At 40.8% G+C, this 24996-nt stretch overlaps 1 protein-coding gene across 1 annotated transcript; it reads left to right on the top strand.

Moving 5' to 3' along the window:
* Positions 1-24786, top strand: LOC117509742 (thiosulfate:glutathione sulfurtransferase-like). The gene is made up of 5 exons (XM_034169446.1): positions 1-203; positions 11229-11345; positions 11422-11584; positions 21043-21773; positions 24139-24786. The coding sequence occupies exons 1-4, from the start codon at positions 32-34 to the stop codon at positions 21095-21097; spliced, it is 507 nt and encodes a 168-aa protein (XP_034025337.1). The 5' UTR covers positions 1-31; the 3' UTR covers positions 21098-21773; positions 24139-24786.
* Positions 24787-24996: the final 210 nt, after the last annotated feature.

Raw genomic sequence — 24996 nt, 5'->3', positions numbered from 1 at the left:
GAAGAAGCAGAAGAAGAAGAAGAAGAAGACAATGATTTTTTCCAGTTTCGGCCCTTTTCTTATCATAATGTTGTCGTTTGTATTTTCACGATGTTTTTGTCTCGCTTTTTCGGAAGTAAACTACGCCTCTTGTCCGAGTGTGCCTTCATTTTACCAAACTTATGCTACCTCAAGTCCAGGATGCAGTAAGGTTGTCGACAACGGTAAGTCAAGTTTTGAACGTTCGATTTTCTGTCATTTATCAAAAATGATAAAGGCTGTTGCCCTTACAGGGATCTGTACTCATTTTCAGCAATATTCCTTTACTGTTTTCAGTATGTATTGGTAATTGAAGGGCCAGTTCTCAAAAGAGGTTTAGAAATAGTTTTATAAACATTTTTGAATAGGTGTAGTTTGACCTGGCTTTTGAGGGTGTTGGCGTACCCAAATCTGTACCCTGAAGGGGCGTGTTTACTTGTCTATGCAAGCGCATAACTAAACTCACACTTTATTTCAAACATTTAAAACAGCAGCAGTCGACCAAAGTGAAGTACAGAAGAGCGCAGCAGGCATCTGTAAAGATTCATCTGGAAGTGCCGCGACAACTACAGAAAACACTGGCATTTATCGCGACATATAGAGATGCCACCAGAAGTGCCGAGACAACTTGCAACTGCCCTCTCTGGAAGAGCGGGTACTAAACACCTTACTATGCCCCTACCTCCCAAGCCCCATGTATTGATAACCAATCTCAAGATAATGTAATAAAATTTTATCATGCAAAGCAGAAAGTCCCCCCATCATGTTCAAAGCACAAACCTTTCTCTTTTCGAAATCCCTGGTGTGAGACGCTCAGCACTCCCCTGCCTAAACTGTGCATACGTTATTTCGGAGCATCAGCAGCGATTCCCAGATTATTGCCTCGTTTCTGCTTAAAACTGCACTCCAGTCATCATCTATCTTAGCAGTACATCTCTGATTTTGTACAACAATCATTTCCACACAAATTCAGCAATAATTTCTAATAAAAGGTCAATCAGAGCACCACAGCAGCACATCTGAGACTGACTCTGACTCTACCGATCAAAGGGAATAATGTGATTATTAACCATCGGATGACAGTAAAACCCCTTAAATCATTCTAAAGACAGCTTTAAGCAGAAACAAGGCAGTTTTAAGCATAAACGACGCGATAGTCTAATGGCTGCTAATGCTCCAAATGATGGGACAGATCATGCTGCAACACCAGGGCCACGCATGTGAATACTAGTATAGAGGAGAGCTCAGTGTAGGAGAGTGCTGAGCCCCTGGCACCTGAATAGCAGATTGCAATATTGGAATATTTACCCTCATTAATACTAGATGGCACCACACAAGCTCCCGTTTTGACATTCCGTTGCTGTTCTGTCAAGAGTGTGGGGCCTCTAATGGCGACCTAAAGCTTTATATAGTGGCTAAATAACTTAATTATTATAATGGTGAGACCTGATCATCTCATCAATACTTGTTTTGGGTGTAATATAAGCAAAAACGACCCATTCCGCAGATTGTCATTCATTCCACCAATTACCAGTTGTACTGGTTCCATTCTGCCTATACTTCCAGCGAATAGTAGCTCCCGTACAGAAGTGGGCATTGGCTTGCACCCAGTAATAAGTAAGTAAATAAATACATTAAAAATCATAATACAGTAATCCATAAAAAATCACCCCAGAATGGGGTAATTTCCACCAATGTTGGAAAAATTTCATGGAAACGCACAATACCAGCTACAGAATGACATATTCCATTTATCAAAACCCATATGCTTCCAAATTGAACAGTGTGGCCTACTGAGTATTTTAGACTAATAAATGTTACATTGTTTCACCATTTCATTATTGCAAAATTTTATTTAAATTTTTTTTTTTACGTTTTTGAGATATAGCCATTCAAGTTTTTCTTTATAACTTTATTCTGTTAAAAGTAGAAAAATGATTTGCACTGCAAAATAATGGTATTGTCTGCTTTCTGGTGGTTTCAATCATTAACGTCTCACAAACATACTTGTTTAGCTGTGTATCATTTAATTAAAAAAAAAAGTCAGTATGTGGAAGCATTTGTTGGAGCACTGTATAATTGCAAAGCTACGACAGCCCAACATCAATACATTGAGATACAAGTTGTTCTGCCAGAAGCAGGTGAAAAACGAAGCTCTATCACCCACAAGGGACAGCCTTGACCAACATCTGAGGAGAACTAACTACCAGGCATCTGGAAGCATGCAGTGGAGCCTCAGCCAAGTCAGTCCAGTCCTATTGGAAATGAAATGGCACCCTCACACCCCTCCTGATGACCATCCCAGCTGCACCTGCTGCATTAATTGAACTCGCCACATGTGGTTGTTCTTCAGATTGTTCAAGAAACTGCAAGTGCCAAAAGCCTGGACTCAAACAGTGGGCCCTGTCTAAACATGAAGTATGAAGCACTGACACTTTGCAGTGATTCAGACTAAGAGTTGTCATTTTTGCTGTCATGACAAACTATGGTTTTACTGCTAAATGGTCTGTTATGCCAGAGGCCACTGAAGATGAACCTTTGTTTTTCCTCGGGCAAAGCTCTCGATTTACCAATCGATCTATGTTCCGACCCTCACCTATGGTCATGAGATTTGGCTCATGACCGAAAGAACAAGATCGCGAGTACAAGCGGCCGAGATGAGTTTCCTCCACTGGGTGGCTGGCGCTCCCTTACAGATAGGGTGAGGAACTCGGTCACTCGGGAGGCGCTCGGAGTCGAGCCGCTGCTCCTCCACGTCGAAAGGAGCCAGCTGAGGTGGTTCGGGCATCTTTTTCGGATGTCCCCTGGATGCCTCGCTGGAGAGGTGTTCCGGGCACGTCCCATTGGGAGGAGGCCCCTGGGAAGACCCAGGACACGCTGGAGGGACTACGTCTCGCGGAGTTGCTGGGGGAGGTGTGTGTGGATCGGGACGTCTGGGCGGCTTTGCTTGAGCTGCTGTCCCCGCAGCCCGACCTCGGATGAAGCGGTAGAAAATGGATGGATGGATGGAAATCAAAAAGCAGGTGATCGATCTTCAACTTGTTCTGCAGCACTACACATAATCTGCACTTGCAGCTAGTGGGTTAGTTGTAATCTATTGTTAATAGAGTATAGTTATGCAAATGATAAGACTATGATGAATCAGTTGATATTCATCTTCTAGGCCACACCTGCAGCCGGTTGGTACGTCTGCACTGAATTGCTAATTGCTGGTGTAAGTCAAAATGTCTAACTTAACCGGGGTAGCTCAAGTAATGTGTACTAAATTGTTTTTACTGATGCCCTCTGGCTCTCCTGACTTCCTCTCTGTTGCTGGCTCAGTGGATTTCTACAACCAGTCCCTGAGCAGTCTCCTGGACCTCCACACACCTTTAACATCCATGTCCAGGGGCGTAGGTTTGCATATGGACCATAGGGACAAGTCACAACCAATATTTTGGGATGGCAAAATAGTCCCTACCAATATTTAGCATTTTTGTTTATATAACAAAATCATTCACTATTTTTTTGCGAACTCGATACTATAATTTTAGTCGTCACGTTTTGTGTTTTCGACGTGCCAGAATGACAGGGTTACCCATGTTGCAATTTCATTGGCTCATGTTCTTCTCACATGGACGTAAACAAAGCGCATCGTGGCAGGCAGTGCTTAATTTGTAAAGTGGGAGGTCCCGGAGCACAGAGGATGGGTGGCTCCCGTGCAGTGTTGCCAGATGTACGATAATTATCGTATTTGTACGATAGTTTTGCCATCTGTACGATGTACGATCTATAATGGGAAAAAACCCAATATGTACGATAATTTCAGTTGGTTGCCCAAACACGCATCTCTCTCTGACACCCAAGAATCATTTTGCAGGCGTTGCACTCAGGCGGCATCAAAGACACACCACACACAGGGCTGCTGCTGGCTTTGGCCGCCCGGGACAACGTCATTTGAAAGCCCGCCCCCTCTCATACAAAGTAATGAGTTCCCATCCAATCTCTGCAGGACAGGACAGGAAGATTCCCCAACCAACATCTTTTTTTTTTTTTTTTTCAAAACTGTATTTCAACAAATGCAATAACAAACGAACAAAACACAAGAGCAAAGAGATATACAAGAAAAATAAAAAAAAGTTCAAGTTCCTTATGGAGGTGTCAAAATTTTTTCTGTGTTCAACAAAATCTGCACAAGTGGCCATGGCATCGGATGACGACAGTGACCTCGAGGTTGAATTCGACTCTTTCTAGTCTGGTAATTAACACATGTTTGTGTTACTTCACAGTCTGGTAGTGCATTTGCTTGTGCATTTGCGTTCTTTTTGTGCCATAGTTTCCCCATTAATATAATTACTGTTTAAAAATGTGACATAAAATTCTTTGTAAATTAAAAAAAAACAAAACGCTAAAATAGCTACGTTGTATGCGTTTTGTTTGTGTATGATAATTTCTCCCAAAATACGATAATTTTGAGGTTTTGGTACGATAGTTTCATATTTCATATCTGGCAACACTGCTCCGGTGCAGAAAAACAAGAAGGGCGGGGGGGAGGGGTTGCGAACAATGCTGTGCGCCACACTTAAAATAAACTGCACACCCACACAAACACGCACACACACCTTCACAAATGACACTAACATCCTGCCTTTTCCTCAAAAAATACTACATTTATGTTTGCTGTCTGTCTATGTACTTTTCTGTCACTTTTGCGCTCTTTTTCATACTTTTCCCTCGTTTCAAAAGTCACCGAACGCACTTTACCGTAATATATGCAACATATAGCACACTGTTGGAAAGCACGGGTTCTTGGCTTGCTGTCAGTGTTGAAATTTTTCAGAGTGAGGGCTTACATGAGAACTTACGGTAATGAGAATCAGCGGTGCACTAGTGTGAAACTTCCGTGTTTTTCCTCTGTGTTATGACATCACAGGCTTACGTTTACCGTAATACACCATATATATCATTGGAAATCCCTTTTTTTTTGGCAAATTAGGTTGCCAGATACGTACAACTGCATTATTGATGAAGAGAATAGATTATATATCTTGTTTGCAAAAACGTTTTTTTTTTTTTTTTTTTTTGTTAGCTACACAAGTATTTTTTTTTTGTTGTCTTGTTCTCTCAGGTGTAGGCCTATAGAATAGATTCGTGATTTTGGGTGCAGTTTTGTTATTTAAGCTATTTGTTTGTTTGCCTACACACTTAATATTGTAAATAAAGTGTTAAATTATTCAGCATTATGTCGTCATATGTTATGTATTATGCTGTACTTGTGCGTCTAATGGTATGAGTGGGTTAGGGGGTGATGGTGGTGAGCAGGGGGGCCGGGTGGGGTGTGTGGTATTGTCCCTACCAAAGCTGAGACCAAACCTACGCCCTTGTCCAGGTCAGTTTCATTCTCACGTTGAGCACTCCGGTACACCTGCGAGCTGTGAAAGATGAGGGCGGCTGGACATGTCAAGGCCTCTGGACTGACTGTTTGCAAACAGGCATAGAGGGAACACAAGAGGGCGTATGCAGAAGCTCTGAGGAGTACACGATCCATGTTTTATTCCATTATGATCAACAATAGCCCCAGTAACTCTAAACAACTTTTTCACCAATAAATCACTTTCTCAAACCTGACTCACCCTCCAACTCAGAGACCACCAAGGAGAGGTACAACATGCACATCACTTTTTCCAAACAAAAAAAATGAAGAACATCCGCTCATGCCTCTCCACCACTGCTGTCATGCTCCCCACCCCAACTGATGACCCACTGTTTGGGTTTGTCCAGCCCTTGTGCTCTTTCTTTGATGTCACACAAGAAGAACTATGAAGACATCATCAAAAATACGAAGCCGTCCACCTGTGCCCTGGACCCTTTCCCTTCAGCCCTGCTGAAGGCCAACATCTCTGCCGTCTCTCCATTCATCACCAAGCTCATCAACCACTCCCTCCTGGCTGACTATATCCAATCTGTGCTAAAACCTGCTGTCATCAGACCATTACGGAAAAGCCCACCATGGATCCAGAAGTTCTCTCCAACTACAGGCCCATTTGCAATCTTCCATTTCTGTCAAAGGTTCTGGAAAAAAAAGCAGTTGCAGCACAATTTCACGATCACTTCAAACACAATAACCTTTTTTCGAAGTTTCAGTTTGGTTTCTGCCCGGGCCATAGCACAGAAACCACAGCCACAGAAACCACAGCCTCAGGGTCATCACTGACCTTCTAACCTAATAGCTGCTTTTGATACAGTAGACCACAACCTTCTCCTCCACTGCCTGCAGTACACCATTGAACTCTCAGAAAATGTTCGCAACCGGTTTATCTCATATCTGACTGGCAGAACCAAGCACGTCACCCTGGGCAAAGCAAAATCACATACCCACAATGTCACTTGCGGTGTCCCTCAGGGCTCGGTGCTGGGAACCTCCTTTTTCACCATCTACATGCTGCCCCATGGAAATGTCATTTGCAGACACATCATTCGACTGTTATGCTGATGACACACAGCCTTACCCCAGAACAGCCCCCATTTCTTTTGCTCCCATGCTAACAACCACACTGACTACCTGCCTGGAGGAGATGGAGGTGAGGATGAAACTAAACTGCCTTCAGCTGAACAGCTCCAAAACAGAAACCATCCCAGTTGGCATACCACATCAGCTCCACTCTTCCACCATCACTAATATCACTTTCTCTGGCCAAACCATCTCCCTTTCCACATCTGTCACCAACTTGGGTGTTAAAATGGACCCTCAACTCACCTTTGACACCCTCATTAGCCATCTCTGTAAGACATTATTCTACCACCTCAACAACATTGCCAAACTCCATCCACCACTCACCCTGGCTGATGCAGGGAAGCTCATCCATGCCTTTGTCTCCTCCAGGTTGTACTGTAATGCACTCCTCATCGGTATCTCTGGCTAGCGCAACCAGAGATTACAATACAACCAGAACAGTGCTGCCAGGATCCTGATGAGGGTATGCAATCATGATCACGTCACCCTCATCCTCAAATCCCGTCAGTGGCTCCCTGTCCAACTCAGAATTGGTTACAAGGTCTCCCTCCTCACCCACCAGTGCATTCATGGGCATGTTCCCCTTTATCTCCAGGAACTCTTCACCTCCCAGACTGCCACATGCACCCTCCAAGCCACCAGAACCAAGCTTCTCAGCATGGGTGATTGGGCATTTTGCTCTGCTGCTCTGAGGCTGTGGAATGCCCTCTCTGACCACCTGAGAGCCCCACAGACTATAGATGTTTTTAAATGAAACTTAAACTTATCTTCTTGAAAAAGCGTTTTGCTAAATATATTTTATAGGTTCTCATTGACCTTGATAGTTTTTAATTGCATTGATTTAATTTTTTTTTTTCCTGTTCTGTAGCACTCAGATTGCTGAAATGTCAAGTACAGTACAAATAAAATATATTATTATTACTTTGTCAGGACAGGGGGTTAAATCAAATCAACAGGTGAGTTATTTTTCTCCATAAATTGAAACCAGCTCTGTCCTTCGTGGGTAAACTGAGTACAGAACAAACTTCCCATGTGTGTGTATACATATACAACCCCTGCCAAAATTTTGGAATCACCGGCCTCTGAGGATGTTCATTCAGTTGTTTAATTTTGTCGAAAAAAAAAGCAGATCACAGACATGACACAAAACTAAAGTCATTTCAAATGGCAACTTTCTGGCTTTAAGAAACACTATAAGAAATCAGGAAAAGAAATTGTCAGTCAGTCAGTAACGGTTACTTTTTTAGACCAAGCAGAGGGAAAAAAATATGGAATCACTCAATTCTGAGGAAAAAATTATGGAATCATGAAAAACAAAAGAACGCTCCATCACATCACTAGTATTTTGTTGCACCACCTCTGGCTTTTATAACAGCTTGCAGTCTCTGAGGCATGGACTTAATGAGTGACAAACAGTACTCTTCATCAATCTGGCTCCAACTTTCTCTGATTGCTGTTGCCAGATCAGCTTTGCAGGTTGGAGCCTTGTCATGGACCATTTTCTTCAACTTCCACCAAAGATTTTCAATTGGATTAAGATCCGGACTATTTGCAGGCCATGACATTGACCCTATGTGTCTTTTTGCAAGGAATGTTTTCACAGTTTTCGCTCTATGGCAAGATGCATTATCATCTTTAAAAATGATTTCATCATCCCCAAACATCCTTTCAATTGATGGGATAAGAAAAGTGTCCAAAATATCAACATAAACTTGTGCATTTATTGATGATGTAATGACAGCCATCTCCCCAGTGCCTTTACCTGACATGCAGCCCCATATCATCAATGACTGTGGAAATTTACATGTTCTCTTCTGGCAGTCATTTTTATAAATCTCATTGGAACGGCACCAAATAAAAGTTCCAGCATCATCACCTTGCCCAGTGCAGATTCGAGATTCATCACTGAATATGACTTTCATCCAGTCATCCACAGTCCACGATTGCTTTTCCTTAGCCCATTGTAACCTTGTTTTTTTCTGTTTAGGTGTTAATGATGGCTTTCGTTTAGCTTTTCTGTATGTAAATCCCATTTCCTTTAGGCGGTTTCTTACAGTTCGGTCACAGACGTTGACTCCAGTTTCCTCCCATTCGTTCCTCATTTGTTTTGTTGTGCATTTTCGATTTTTGAGAGATATTGCTTTAAGTTTTCTGTCTTGATGCTTTGATATCTTCCTTGGTCTACCAGTATGTTTGCCTTTAACAACCTTCCCATGTTGTTTGTATTTGGTCCAGAGTTTAGACACAGCTGACTGTGAACAACCAACATCTTTTGCAACATTGTGTGATGATTTACCCTCTTAAGAGTTTGATAATCCTCTCCTTTGTTTCAATTGACATCTCTCGTGTTGGAGCCATGATTCATGTCAGTCCACTTGGTGCAACAGCTCTCCAAGGTGTGATCACTCCTTTTTAGATGCAGACTAATGAGCAGATCTGATTTGATGCAGGTGTTAGTTTTGGGGATGAAAATTTACAGGGTGACTCCATAATTTATTCCTCAGAATTGAGTGAGTCCATATTTTTTTCCCTCTGCTTGGTCTAAAAAGTAACCGTTACTGACTGCCACAATTATTTTTCCTGATTTCTTATAGTGTTTCTTAAAGCCAGAAAGTTGCCATTTGAAATGACTTTAGTTTTGTGTCATGTCTGTGATCTGCTTTTTTTCTACAAAATTAAACAACTGAATGAACATCGTCCGAGGCTGGTGATTCCATAATTTTTGCCAGGGGTTGTATATACAGTGAGGCAAATAATTATTTTATCAACTGTCAATTTTGCAAGTTTCCCCAGATACAAAGAATGGAGAGGTCTGTAATTTCTGTTGTAGGTACATGTCAACTGTGATAGACAGAATCTTAAAAAAAAAAAAATCAGAAAATTACATTGTATGATTTTATAAAACAAAAACTAATTTGAGTTTTATTGCATGAAATAAGTATTTGATCACCTACCAACCAGCAAGAATTCTGTTTCTCACAGACCTGTTAGTTTTTCTTTAGGAAGCCCTCCCATTCTACACTTTTTACCTGTATTAACGGCACCTGTTTGAATTCATTAACTGTATAAAAGACACCTGTGCACACACTTAATCAATCACACTCCAGCCTGTCCGCCATGGCCAAGGGAAAAGAGCTGTCTAAGGACACCAGGGACAAAGTGGTAGACCTGCACAAGGTTGGGATGGGCTCCAGGACAACAGGCAAGCAGCTTTGTGAGAAGGCATTAACTGTTGGCGCAATTACTAGAAAATAGAAACACAAGAATGACTGTCAGTCGTCCTCAGCTGGGGTTCCATGCAAGATCTCGCTTTGTGGGGTAAGGATGATTCTTAGAAAACCCAGAACTATATGGGGGGACCTGGTCAATGACCTGAAGAGAGCTGGGACCACAGTCACAAAGATTACATTAGTAACGCACTACACCATCATGGTTTAAAATCCTGCAGGGCAGCAAGGTCCTCTTGCTCAAGGCAGCACATGTCCAGCGCCGTTTGAAGTTCACCAGTGACCATTTGGAGGATCCGGAGAAGGTCATGTGGTCAGATGAGACCAAAATATGAGAACAACCCCAAGAACACTGTCCCAAATGTGACGCGGGGGAGGGGTGCATAATTTTTTGTGGTGCTTTTCTGCAAAGGGGACAGGACGACTGCACCATATTGAAGGGAGGATGGATGGGGTCATGCATCGTGAGATTTTGGCAAACGACCTCCTTCCCTCAGTAAGAGCATTGAAGATTGGTCATGACTGGGTCTTCCAACATGACAACGACCCAAAATACACAGCCAGGGCAACTAAGGAGTGGCTCTGTGAGAAGCATTTCAAGGTCCTGGAGTGGCCTAGCCAAACTCCAGACCTGAACCCAATAGAAAATCTTTGGAGGGCACTGAAACTCAAAAACTGAAAGATGTGGAGATCTGTGTGGAAGAGTGGACCAAAATCCCTGCTGCAGTGTGCAAACCTGATCAAGAACTACAGGAAACATCTGACCTCTGTAATTGCAAACACAGGCTTCTGTACCAAATATTGTCTTTCTATTTTATCAAATATGTATTTCATGCAATAAAATGCAAATTAATTATTTTAAAGTCATACAATGTTTTTTGTTTTTGTTTTTTTACTTTACAGATTCTGTCTGTCACAGTCAAAGTGTACCTATGATAAAAATTACAGACCTCCATTCTTTGTACGTGATGTGATGGCCCTTGTACCCGTCTGTGTTTGTTGTCTTAATACGTTTGTTGTGTGTTTTGAGGTCTTGGCCACCGGGAGGCGCTGACTCTGTTTCCTGCCGTGGGGCTATAAAAGGAGGGAGTTCCCGTCTCTTCGGTGCTCTTCCTCCTCCGGATCGCGGACTGGGGAGCGGCCGCGTGCACTTGGTCCTGGCTTGGTCCTCTGGCTTATTCTGCTATACCTTCCTTTTTTTTTAATTAAATGCCCTACCAAGGGTTTGAAAAGTCTGTCGCTTCCGTGTGTGCCTCACTTTTTGTTGCGGCTTTTGAGCCGGGCTGTAACAGTGAGAAAACTTGCAAAATCAACAGTGGATCAAATACTTATTGCCTCACTGTGTGTGTGTGTGTGTGTGTGTGTGTGTGTGTGTGTGTGTGTGTGTGTGTGTGTGTGTGTGTGTGTGTGTGTGTGTGTACAGTATGTATAGATAGATAGGTCCATACACACACATATCCTGCTTTTTTTTGTTTCCGCCTCTTTTTTAGTGGTGACATATGAAGACCTGGTGGTCATGTTGTCCAAACAGGCTGTTCAGTTATTTGATGTACGAACTCCTGAAGAATACCAGGCTGGACACATTCCGCAGGCTGTCAACATTCCATGTAAGTGTTAACCTGTGTGAATCACATGTATGATGCGTGTTATGTTGTTTGTCATATTTTTGTGTCTGCATGTCAGTGGACACTCTGGAGGAATCTCTGAAGCTGATTCCTGAGCACTTTCAGCATAAATTTCATGTGAATGCACCGAAGAAAGATGACCAGGACATTGTGTTTCAGTGCAGAACTGGAATAAGAAGTGCCAAAGCACTGGACATCGCTTATCAGCTGGGTTATAGCAGGTACATATGATCTGGTTTACACAAATACAAATTCTATTATTACGTGGCTCGGAGACATTTCTCACATAGTTCATTTGGGGATTTACAAAAAGAAATGATTGAAAAGGATGAAATGTTTGAAATGATGCATTTAGTCATATAGTACACTTTGTTAATTTCATCTTAAAGCTGAAATGGTTATTTTAAATCTTACGACTTTAGCTTTTTCCATCCCTTTTGACCTTTTATTTTATAACATCTACAAGCAGTGGTAGTGGACACAGCTGTATTGTTTTAGGCCCTTTTTTTCTCTTTCAACATGTGACCCAACTTGAGGAAATGATTGAAGGCCAACCAAGGATGAAGTGATTTTGTATAATAATAAAAGAGTTAAGTCACAGGCCAAAGTAAAAATTTTTGGCCCAATGCTTATGAGGGGTGGTTGAAATGTTTTGAGCTAGAACCAGAAAACGTAGGGTGTGGATTTCCATCTTTTGCATTTGTGAGAAACCAACAATTCTCTTGAGAATGACTCACTGGGTACAACACTGCAGATACAGTATTACAGTGAAGTGAGTAAAGGTGTGTTAGATCGACAAAATGAACAACGCTGGTGGACGTGCTGTGATTCAGTATCTCATATAAAAGGGAATGTCTCTGAGGGAGATCCATGAGGATGTGGTAATGAAATTAGGAGAGGATGCCCTTCTTATGCTACAGTTAAACACTTGGGGGGGGGGGGGGGGGGGCAGGCAGAACAATCGTCAAAGCTGAAGCAAGATCAGGAAGCCCCAAAACTGCCACCTTGACTAATATGATCCAGAAGATCAATGATATGGTCCTCACTTACCAAAAAGTGTGTGCGTCACATAGCCAGTACTGTAGGCATTTCCCAGGAGAATGTTCATTCAGTTCCGTCGGAAGAACTGGGAATGATGAAACTTTCAGCACTACGGGTCCTAAGGCTTATCATGGACAATCAGAAAGGTATGAGGTTCCAGTTGTCCAGAGAATCCTTGGCTTTCTGAGGTAGAGCCGGATAACTTTATGCAGCTATTCATGACCATGGACGAGACGTGGATCCATCACTTTGACCGCAGCCTAAACAACAGTCAAAGCAATGGAAACGTGGGTTCTCCGCCGCTGAAGAAAGCCAAAGCTGTCTCATCTGCTAACAAGGTCATGGCCTCTGTCTTCTGGGATGCTGAGGGCATCATATTGGACTGTCTCCAGAAGGGACAGACCATCAATGCGGCCTATTATGCTTCCCCTTTGTGAGAACTGCAGGAGAAAATAAAGCGGAGGTGTCATGGACTGCTCCGCCAAGGTTTTCTGTTTCACTGTGTCCTCCCTCACTATACTCATAAACCTTCTCTTTAGCTTCCCTCTTCTTCTCCTGCATCCTCAGCATCCTTCTCCCTGTATACCCTGGGTCCCTCCTGTGTACATGTCCAAACCATCTCAGTCTCACCCCTCTGACCTTGTCTCCAAATATTCCTGCCTGTGTTGTACCTCTGTTATTCCTAATCCTGTCCATCCTCTTCACTCCTAAACAAAATTGCAGCATCTTCAGCTCTGGTACCTCCATCTCACTCTCGTCTTTGTTTGTGCCACTGTGTCTAAGCCATACAACATGGCTGGTTTCATTACTGTCTTGTAAATTTTTCACTCTTGCAGATAACCTTTTGTCACAAATCAGTCCTGCCACCTTTCTCTACCCTTCCTACACTCTCATCTTCATCTCTCTACCACATTCTCTATTACTTTGGATAGTTGAGCCAAAGTATTTAAACTCATCTACCTTAACCACCTCTACTCCATGTAACTGCATTATTCCGTAATGCTCCCTTTCACATGTACTCAGTAGGGGTGTTGAGGAAAAAAAATCTGATTTACATCAGAAATGCAATTCTGTTTCCTTACTTTTTTCTTCCAAACTAGGAACCTAAAAGCTAAAGACTGCGATCCACGTGCATTGAATCACTGGAACTGCATCTGAGTTTCGGGTAAAAACGGCACCAGCTTATTAAGAAATTGATGTTTTAATATGAATTTTTTTGTAAGATTTCACGGATGGGATGTTCACCGACTAGCAACGCTGCCTACAATGGTTTCTCATCTATACACAGTGATGCTTGATGAGATGCTGTTATGCAAAACTCAAGCAAACATAATATTGACGGCAATCTGGTGCAACAAGTTGCATGACAAGTAAAAAAAAATGCTGTGCAGAGTAAATTCATCCAATGCTTCAAAAACATTCAAAGAAAAAAGTTTACATTTACACTCTGTAAATGCAGCCCTCTGCTGTTCATAGGTTAAAGTTACTGTATGTGAACCACAGCAGCAAATGCCATATACATCTAATATTAATGTCTTCTTAACATTTTAAATGTTATTTATGATTAACAAATAACATCAAATGAAATATATACCACAGAATAATGAAATATGAAGTTTGTATCATGTTTGACTTTAACTTAAAGGGCATATCGTACTCTAATCAATACTATCTTTTTTTTTTTTTATCAGATTATGAATAGTTACTTCCAACTCTTTAATTTGTGTGAGTCCTGATGTAGCTGATAAAAATGAAATTAGCTATACAGCTTCTGAAAAATGCACACAGATTCAGAGCTATTTGTAGCCATAAAAGTGACGGAACCTCAGGTGCTGACTGCTGTCTGAAGGTCACTGCGCCTGTGTCAAGTTACAGTCCACTTCATGATTTACACCAGTACACACAGCCGTTCTGGGTTGTTTTTTTTTTTTTTTGTTTTTTTTTGTCTCCAAATGTGATAAGGCTTTAATTTGGCTTTCAAATCAGATTCTTGTATTTTTCAATAAACCTGTATGTCTCGCCTTTTTGTAACCTGCAGTGTATTCAGGAAAAAAAAAAAACATTGCATACGTCTCAGTAAGACTGATTAATAATGATTACATACCATGAAAGCGGTGTCTCTGATGTGATGCCAGCTGTCTTCACACACAGAGCCATGTAGAATTATCATTCCGCTATGTGGCCCTGTCATTTGTCCACAGCAAAACTGTTCCTCCATCAGAAGCCATCTCCCAGTAGTTTATCTTAGCTATCGGTTCAGCTCAGCTTGGCCAGTAACACAAATGCCGAAGCTGGTCAACAGCTGGCTCTCCTGTTAAGAGCGTTCACGTGTTGTCACATTCTGTCTGACTATGTGATCACAGAAGCGGCTTCCTCAGTGAGACTCACCGGCGCCTTGCACGTAGCAGCTTAGCTTGGCATGATGCGGCGGCACAATCCACTACCACGGCTAACCCCATGAATCGAATCATGAGATACTGAGAGAATTGCACCCCTAATATCAGTCTTGCTCCTGCTGACTTCTATTTCCCTTCTCTCTAGAGTGTTTCTCCTCTCAGAATCATCTCAATCTGCTCTCTACTCTTGCTACAGATCAGTCATCTGCAACCATCATAGTCCATGGAAACTCCTGTCTGAGCTCATCTGTCAACCTGTACATCACCATTGCAAACATGAAAGGCCTCAGAGCCTATCCTTAATGTAATCCCACCTCCACTTTGAATGGACTGCATTTATATAGTACTTTTCCATCTGAAACAGAAGCTCAAAGCTCTTTGCAGTGATGCCTCATTCACCCATTGACACACATGCACTCACACACCTATGTCAGGGTGCTACCATGCATCAGGCATTCCTACTGCACATCTCACTGCTGTCACACTGTCCTTGTACATATTGTGCACCACCTTCACATACTTCTCTGCCACTTCAGACTTCCTCATACAATACCACAACTCTTCTCTTGGCACCCTGTCATAAGATCTCTCTAAGTCCACAAACACAAAATGTAACTCTTTCTGGCCTTCTCGATATTTCTCCATCAGGTTTTCTTTAAATAAATAAATACATTTAAAAAAAAAAAGCCTTCTGTATACCACTTAATCATGAAACTGTACAACTAGTGATGAAAAATTTGCACTATGCACAATTTCTCCAGTCACAGCCACAGAAGCCTGTAACTTCTTCTGGGGTGTCTTGGTGGTTTTGCTCACTGGTCTTTGTGCACTGGTCCTTAGTTTTTCAGACTGTCTGCTCCCTACAGATTTCCCCTAGAGAACCATACTGTTTATTTCTTCATAACTGATGTAAATAAAGCCTAAAATATAGTCATTGTCTTGGAAATGTTCATGAATCCATCCCCTGATTTGTCTGAAGAAAACTGTATGGAAAAAGTGATGGTTTATATGCGTTATATTAAATGGTGCACTTACTTAGTCACACAATTGTTTTGGCATTTATATTTTTATTTAATTAATGATGTAAAGATTACTTTTCACTGTGAGTTTAAAGGGCATCATTTTAGAAATTTTAACATAAAACCTGTGAATTTTTGTGTTTTGGTTTATGATGTCCTGAAAAAATTCAAATGTGTGAAAGCTCAAGGGATTCACAAACTTTCAGGCAGCACTGTATATTCATGAGTTAATGATTGTTCAATCTGAATCAGCCTCAAAACACATTTTGACACAACACACAAACTCCCCACATTTGTGAAATAATAATGACGGGCAATTCTACAGTAACGGAATTATAATCTGAGCTAATCTGTCATGGTTAATCAATCAATCAATCAATTTTTTTCAATCAATTTTTTTTTATATATAGCGCCAAATCACAACAAACAGTTGCCCCAAGGCGCTTTGTATTGTAAGGCAAGGCCATACAATAATTATGTAAAACCCCAACGGTCAAAACGACCCCCTGTGAGCAAGCACTTGGCTACAGTGGGAAGGAAAAACTCCCTTTAACAGGAAGAAACCTCCAGCAGAACCAGGCTCAGGGAGGGGCAGTCTTCTGCTGGGACTGGTTGGGGCTGAGGGAGAGAACCAGGAAAAACACATGCTGTGGAGGGGAGCAGAGATCGATCACTAATGATTAAATGCAGAGTGGTGCATACAGAGCCAAAAAGAGAAAGAAACAGTGCATCATGGGAACCCCCCAGCAGTCTACGTCTATAGCAGCATAACTAAGGGATGGTTCAGGGTCACCTGATCCAGCCCTAACTATAAGCTTTAGCAAAAAGGAAAGTTTTAAGCCTAATCTTAAAAGTAGAGAGGGTGTCTGTCTCCCTGATCTGAATTGGGAGCTGGTTCCACAGGAGAGGAGCCTGAAAGCTGAAGGCTCTGCCTCCCAATCTACTCTTACAAACCCTAGGAACTACAAGTAAGCCTGCAGTCTGAGAGCGAAGCGCTCTATTGGGGTGATATGGTACTACGAGGGTCCCTAAGATAAGATGGGACCTGATTATTCAAAACCTTATAAGTAAGAAGAAGAATTTTAAATTCTATTCTAGAATTAACAGGAAGCCAATGAAGAGAGGCCAATATGGGTGAGATATGCTCTCTCCTTCTAGTCCCCGTCAGTACTCTAGCTGCAGCATTTTGAATTAACTGAAGGCTTTTTAGGGAACTTTTAGGACAACCTGATAATAATGAATTACAATAGTCCAGCCTAGAGGAAATAAATGCATGAATTAGTTTTTCAGCATCACTCTGAGACAAGACCTTTCTGATTTTAGAGATATTGCGTAAATGCAAAAAAGCAGTCCTACATATTTGTTTAATATGCGCTTTGAATGACATATCCTGATCAAAAATGACTCCAAGATTTCTCACAGTATTACTAGAGGCCAGGGCAATGCCATCCAGAGTAAGGATCTGGTTAGACACCATGTTTCTAAGATTTGTGGGGCCAAGTACAATAACTTCAGTTTTATCTGAGTTTAAAAGCAGGAAATTAGAGGTCATCCATGTCTTTATGTCTGTAAAACAATCCTGCAGTTTAGCTAATTGGTGTGTGTCCTCTGGCTTCATGGATAGATAAAGCTGGGTATCATCTGCGTAACAATGAAAATTTAAGCAATACTGTCTAATAATACTACCTAAGGGAAGCATGTATAAAGTGAATAAAATTGGTCCTAGCACAGAACCTTGTGGAACTCCATAATTAACCCTAGTCTGTGAAGAAGATTCCCCATGTACATGAACAAATTGTAATCTATTAGACAAATATGATTCAAACCACCGCAGCGCAGTGCCTTTAATACCTATGGCATGCTCTAATCTCGGTAATAAAATTTTATGGTCAACAGTATCAAAAGCAGCACTGAGGTCTAACAGAACAAGCACAGAGATGAGTCCACTGTCCGAGGCCATAAGAAGATCATTTGTAACCTTCACTAATGCTGTTTCTGTACTATGATGAATTCTAAAACCTGACTGAAACTCTTCAAATAGACCATTCCTCTGCAGATGATCAGTTAGCTGTTTTACAACTACCCTTTCAAGAATTTTTGAGAGAAAAGGAAGGTTGGAGATTGGCCTATAATTAGCTAAGATAGCTGGGTCAAGTGATGGCTTTTTAAGTAATGGTTTAATTACTGCCACCTTAAAAGCCTGTGGTACATAGCCAACTAACAAAGATAGATTGATCATATTTAAGATCGAAGCATTAAATAATGGTAGGGCTTCCTTGAGCAGCCTGGTAGGAATGGGGTCTAATAAACATGTTGATGGTTTGGATGAAGTAACTAATGAAAATAACTCAGAACAATCGGAGAGAATGAGTCTAACCAAATACCGGCATCACTGAAAGCAGCCAAAGATAACGATACGTCTTTGGGATGGTTATGAGTAATTTTTCTCTAATAGTTAAAATTTTGTTAGCAAAGAAAGACATGAAGTCATTACTAGTTAAAGTTAATGGAATACTCAGCTCAATAGAGCTCTGACTCTTTGTCAGCCTGGCTACAGTGCTGAAAAGAAACATGGGGTTCTTATTTTCTTCAATTAGTGATGAGTAGAAAGATGTCCTAGCTTTACGGAGGGCTTTTTTATAGAGCAACAGACTCTTTTTCCAGGCTAAGTGAAGATCTTCTAAATTAGTGAGACGCCATTTCCTCTCCAACTTACGGGTTATCTGCTTAAGCTACGAGTTGTGAGTTATACCACGGAGTCAGGCACTTCTGATTTAAAGCTCTCTTTTTCAGAGGAGCTACAGCATCCAAAGTTGTCTTCAATGAGGATGTAAAACTATTGACGAGATACTCTATCTCACTTACAGAGTTTAGGTAGCTACTCTGCACTGTGTTGGTATATGGCATTAGAGAACATAAAGAAGGAATCATATCCTTAAACCTAGTTACAGCGCTTTCTGAAAGACTTCTAGTGTAATGAAACTTATTCCCCACTGCTGGGTAGTCCATCAGAGTAAATGTAAATGTTATTAAGAAATGATCAGACAGAAGGGAGTTTTCAGGGAATACTGTTAAGTCTTCTATTTCCATACCATAAGTCAGAACAAGATCTAAGATATGATTAAGTGGTGGGTGGACTCATTTACTTTTGAGCAAAGCCAATAGAGTCTATAATAGATTAAATGCAGTGTTGAGGCTGTCATTCTCAGCATCTGTGTGGATGTTAAAATCGCCCACTATAATTATCTTATCTGAGCTAAGCACTAAGTCAGACAAAAGGTCTGAAAATTCACAGAGAAACTCACAGTAACGACCAGGTGGACGATAGATAATAACAAATAAAACTGTTTTTTGGGACTTCCAATTGGATGGACAAGACTAAGAGTCAAGCTTTCAAATGAATTAAAGCTCTGTCTGGGTTTTTGATTAATTAATAAGCTGGAATGGAAGATTGCTGCTAATCCTCCGCCCCGGCCCGTGCTACGAGCGTTCTGACAGTTAGTGTGACTCGGGGGTGTTGACTCATTTAAACTAACATATTAGATGCCATATGTCCAGTTTTTGCTGCTGTTGTAATTCCGCTACCATAGAATTGCCCTAGAGTAAGTTGCTTTGGTATAGAGAGTATTTAACAGTATTTCTCTTATGTGTGTGGCTGACCAGGAGGAAACATTATCGTCTTTTATGCCTCGAGTTGGAGAACATCGTAATCCATCCATGCACTGTGGATGTGTTGATGAAATTGTTTTTATGTGGCACTATTTTTTTTTTTTTTTTTTTTTTAGTACTTCTGGCCTGGTGTTGTTTAAACTGTGCAAAAAAAGTTCCAAAGGCAAGCACACATCCAAACCAGTTATTGCTCTCCAAAATGTTCTTTTAGAGAAAGGCAGTGACATCAAAGTGCCTTTATATTTGATAGTGACAAAATAATTAAGTGGCTACCATATTTTTACTTATATTTCATAATCAAAATTATTTTTGAGTTGAAGATGTTGTACAGTAGTACTCAGAAGAAAGTGATGTTTGCTCTCGTTGGATTTTATTAGGTAAAATCAGCCATTGTTCCAACAGTGTCACAAAGAAAATTTTATTACTCAACTTCTTTGACAGTTTTGCATTTGGAACATTAACACCAAACATTGTTCACATGCAGTCTGACCAAAACGAGGAAAAACACTCAAAGATGCACAGCAGGTTTTGCTGGAAGTATAGTGTGACAGTTACCAAAGGAAAAATTTTAACATCTTTGACGGTAAGTTTGAAATCAGTCACATACTGGAATACTGACTTTTTAGGTGGTGGACAAGTGGTTAGTGTGCTTGGTTTCAGTACGAAGGTTTCCTGGTTCAAACCCCCAGCCCTGCCATATTTCTCCATGTAATGTGGAGTTGCGTCAGGAACAGCATCCAGCATAAAACCTGTACCAGTAAAACATACACATCCACCTCTGCTGTAGCGACCCCGAGTGCAAACAAGGGAGCAACCAAAGGAACTTATTTGAGTTATATATATATAACTCATATATGAGTTATATATATCAAAATGTAAACTTTATGTTTTTATGTTTGACTTTTTACTCATAAATTTGACTTTTGATGTCATATTCATGATTCAGAAAGTCTAGATTTGACATAGAAAGTCACAGTTTATCTTAAAAAGAAAATTGTTTCTTCATTGGCCTTTTATTTCCCATTATTGGGCTCTGAAGACGTGGGCAGGGGTGGTGGCCAAGCAGTTAAATATGCTTGTTTAGAGTGTAAGGTGGGGAAGGTTCCCAGTTCAAGACTCACCCCTGCCCATTCTCCATGTCATATGGAAGAGCACCTGGAGTAAAAATCTGTGCCAAATCAAGATGCAAATCCATCTCGGTGACCTCAAGTGAAGCATGGGAGAAGCTGAAGAGTTCTTATGATGGAGCTCTGAAGATGTAATGTCATCTTTCAAATGAAATGAAGTATGATTTAAATTTTGTATGAATCAGAACGGATGCACTGAGGAAGTCATGAAAGTTTCAGATAACTTTTTATCAGTGCAAAATGGGTCATTTTAGCCCTTCAAGGATGTAGGTGCTCTAATTTGTGCCTTTTAATTTTATTTTACAATCCTGCAAGCAGAGTACAGTGTCCTCATATCTTTCCAGATTAGAACAGAGCTGCTTTGATTTGTTCTACTGTGAGCACAAAAATAAAAGAAAGCGTTATCTGTTGTTCTTGTCTTTTGCAGGGCGAAGCACTATAAAGGAGGGTACAGTGAGTGGACAGAGAAGAGGGAATATTAATCTGCACCTGAAATCCCACTCAGACTGAATCCTGGACTTCAGTCAAGCTATGTATTTAAATGGACAAAAACTACCAAATGACAGAATAATGCTGAGCAAAAAACAAAGAAAGGATATACTTCATGAACATCTTGCCACCATTTTAATTTGCATTACTGCCAACTTGAGTTACATTTCTTTTTTCATATTGGATGAAAATGTTCATATCAGTTATGAAGTAAATGATTGTTATGATCCATAAAGTTTTGCATTATACACTAGCTTGTTCTCTGTCAAGATACATGGTTGATGAAAGAACTAGTTACTGTGAAATATCTTATTTGTCTTAAAAGGTCAACATCTGTATGTGCCTGTCAAAAGACACAACAGTTCCTCTTGTATTTACCTGGAGCAGTTGTTGCAGTGATTATATGTGTCAATAGATGGCAGCAAACCTTCACTCAACCCAAAGTTTTAATCCTGTTTTCCCACCACTGTCTTTTATCATTGTCATGATTCCCCCTCAGACCTGACCTTCACACCAGTTATGCTCTAGAATAATGTCGATCCTGTGATTACCGGTTGTATGAATAGCTGTCAAGAGCCCTTTTGTGCGAGGTCCACCCATGGAGTTATTTAGCCGTAAACTGATCACACTTCATTCTGTCGTTATTCCATCTCGTCACCTCCCATTATAGTCCAAGAGCAGATTTTCAGAAGGGCTTTAGAAATAGGAAAATGTAGCACACCCAGTATTTATTTGGTTTGACTTTTTTCCAGGTTGGGACACACCTAAGAAACATACCTAGCCCTGTTGTATTCATAAATTGTGGTATAGAGGTAATGTGCTATGAGAGTTGGAATATACCGGCGAAACGATGGAAATGAAATTCGTCATAAATGTTAATATCTTGCAACTTAATTAAGCTACAGACATGTTTTTGGTGTCAAAATTGTGAGGAAGTGAAAGATAGAAATGACCAATAACAATTTGGTAGTCATATTTGCTCTTATGAACATCAAAATGCAAAAACCTCAAATAATCAGCCTAAAAACCATTTCGGTTTTGCCGCCGTCAGTACACACAAATGAGTTCACAATACACACAGAATGCCATAGACTACCAAATTCAGAGCCAACACCACTCACTGCAGTCATTGTGGATGCCATGGCCATGATCCAGATGGTCAAGGTTACTGGAGTGGCAACATTTGGTGCTTTGGCAGAAAAATATTGGGAAGCTTGCACAAGAGTCCTGAGTCAGAATGATTACCATCGAGTAGACATCATTTTTGATTGATATGACAAGAAACATTCAATCAAAGAACAGACATGTTTGAAACGAGGAGCTTCAGCATCGCTGGAGATCAAAATTACTGGGGATAACACTCCAATTCCGAGCCAATGGAGCAAGTTCCTCAACAACCCTGTCAACAAGGCAAACCTTACAAACTTTCTTTGTCAGAAGTGGAATGATACATTCACAGATGTGATACCTGTTGGCAAAACGGTTGTCCTAGCTGGAGGTTTTCGTGATCCGTTGAGGGTTGCTATGCTCACTTTCACAATTCCAAAGTTGTTGATGAGCTGCATTGTGACCATGAAGAAGCAAGACATTAGGATAGTACTGCATGCCCCTTCATGCCTCTCAGGACCATGGCTGCGTGGTAATACAGTCACCTGATACAGATGTGGCAGTACTAAGCATTCACGCTTTCACGTCAATGCACTGTCCCGAACTGTGGTTTAGAACTGGTACAAAAGACAAGCTGCGATATTTGCCCGTACATACCATCACAAATCTGCTTGGTCCCTCTCTGTGTGCTGCACTCCCAGGATTCCATTCTTTAACTGGATGTGACAGCACGAGTGCACTGTCCAGGATAGGAAAGAAAAAGGGCTTTGACTTGCTGAAGGCCAGCAAAGCATGTCCAAACTTGGAGATAGCTTGGAACTGTCCACAAGGTGTCAAATGTCTTGCGAAAAACTGGTTTGCAAGTTTTACTCTAAAAACGCTCATGCTACGGCAGATGAGACCAGGTACTTTTTATTCTGCTGAAAACGGAAGCAAAACGAAAATCTACCACCGACGTCAAACAGTCTCAAACACCACATCAAGCGAGCCAATTTTCAAGCATTTGTTTGGAAGAAATGTCTGTGTGCCATCCAGAACTTGCCATCACCAACTGGGTATGGTTGGGAGCTTGTCAGTGGATCTACACATATTAGGCCAGTTCTGATGTGACAGGAGCCTGCTCCTTCAGCCATTTTAGAGCTGATGGCATGCAAGTGTAAAATCAGCTTGCAGGAGAACAGACCTCTGTCAGTGCAAATCAAACAACTTAGTGTGTACAGAAGGTTGCTTATGCATGGCAGGGGAGTCATGTGAAAATTGATGTCACAGAAGACTGATATTGATGATTAGGGATTGTACAGCAAGTGTTATCTTTGAAATGGTGTGTGCCACTTTTAAATATTCATTCTGTGGTTCATTCATGTACACAGTCAAACATCAAAACCGTGTGTACAGTAAAATGTCAAATATCGTATTCTTTAAATAGAACCTTTATTATGGGCCGAATAAAATTATTTAACAGAATAATAGAGGATGATTTTGGTGTATCAAATGAACACCTAGGTGTTGTAGTTTTTGAAATATTTTCATTTGTGTGTATTGGCGGCTGACAAAACCGAAATGGATTTTAGGCTGATTATTTGAGATTTTTGCATTTTGTTGTTCATAAGAGCAAATATATGACTACCAAATGTTGTTGGTTGTTTTTATCTTTCAATTCCTCACATTTTGACACCAAAAACATGTCTATATCTTAATTATTTTGCAAGATATTAACATTTATGGCAAATTTTGTTTCCGCCATTTCACCGCGTGTCGTTGGTATATTCCAATCCTCATAGCAAATTATCTATACCACAATTTATGACTACAACAGGGCTAGGTATGTTTCTTAGGTGTGTCCCAACCTGGAAAAAAGTCAAACCAAATAAATACTGGGTGTGCTACATCAGTATATCTCACCACCATACTGCTCTTGGACTATTAGGGCTATTTATTAAGCAGCAGCACAGCAGTGTGTGTGTGTGGCATGTATCAGTTATCTCTTGTTAGGAGAGCTGTGGTATTTTCTCTAATTTAACATGTCAAACGAGTTCTGGGGTGCATTCATGTCCAGAAACATGGTTGAGCGTCTCTGAACTCTGAGTTAATTGAGCCTAAGATGGGAAACCGTTTTCGATTCCAGAACCGTTGGTTTGAGTTAGTTTAATCAACTCGGACTGGTTTCATTCTGAGTTAACCTTGTGTACAAAAGCAGCATTAATTTAACCCCAATGCTGGGATAAACTATGGCGACTACTTATGGAAAATTTATAAATAAAAATTTCAGCACCAACATGGTTGCAGCTGCAGCAGAGCAAGAAAGGGTGTATCACATGTGTCTGTGATAGCCTAGGCCCTAGCGTCCTGTCCAGGGTGTAGTCCCGTGGCTGATGGGACAGGCCCCAGCCCCCTGTGACCCTTGATTGGAGTAAGTGTGTACAAAATAATCAATGGCAATAACATTAGAGGTGAAAACTGCTGGAATGAACTAAAAAATGTATTTAATTTATGTCCAATTCTGTGCCCAAAAAACATGGAAATGGCTGAAAATGAAATGCAAGAATAAATTCAAACGGATAAAACTACAGCTTAAGGTTGGTGACTACCTCATTTGAGTCATATTTGACATATAACCGTAAATATAATTGTGACAATTTTAATGTGAGTAGCTAACTCTAACCATCCTCAATATAATGCTGTTTTTACACACATTCCTCTCACTGTCTTTTTTTTTTTTTTTTTTGTCTTATTTATATAGGCCTGTTAACACTTCTCACTAAACGGAATGAAGGTAGAGGCTGAC

This window comes from Thalassophryne amazonica, chromosome 1 (assembly GCF_902500255.1).
Source record: "Thalassophryne amazonica chromosome 1, fThaAma1.1, whole genome shotgun sequence".
NCBI classification, from domain to species: domain Eukaryota; kingdom Metazoa; phylum Chordata; class Actinopteri; order Batrachoidiformes; family Batrachoididae; genus Thalassophryne; species Thalassophryne amazonica.
This window is presented reverse-complemented; position numbering and strand designations above follow the sequence as displayed.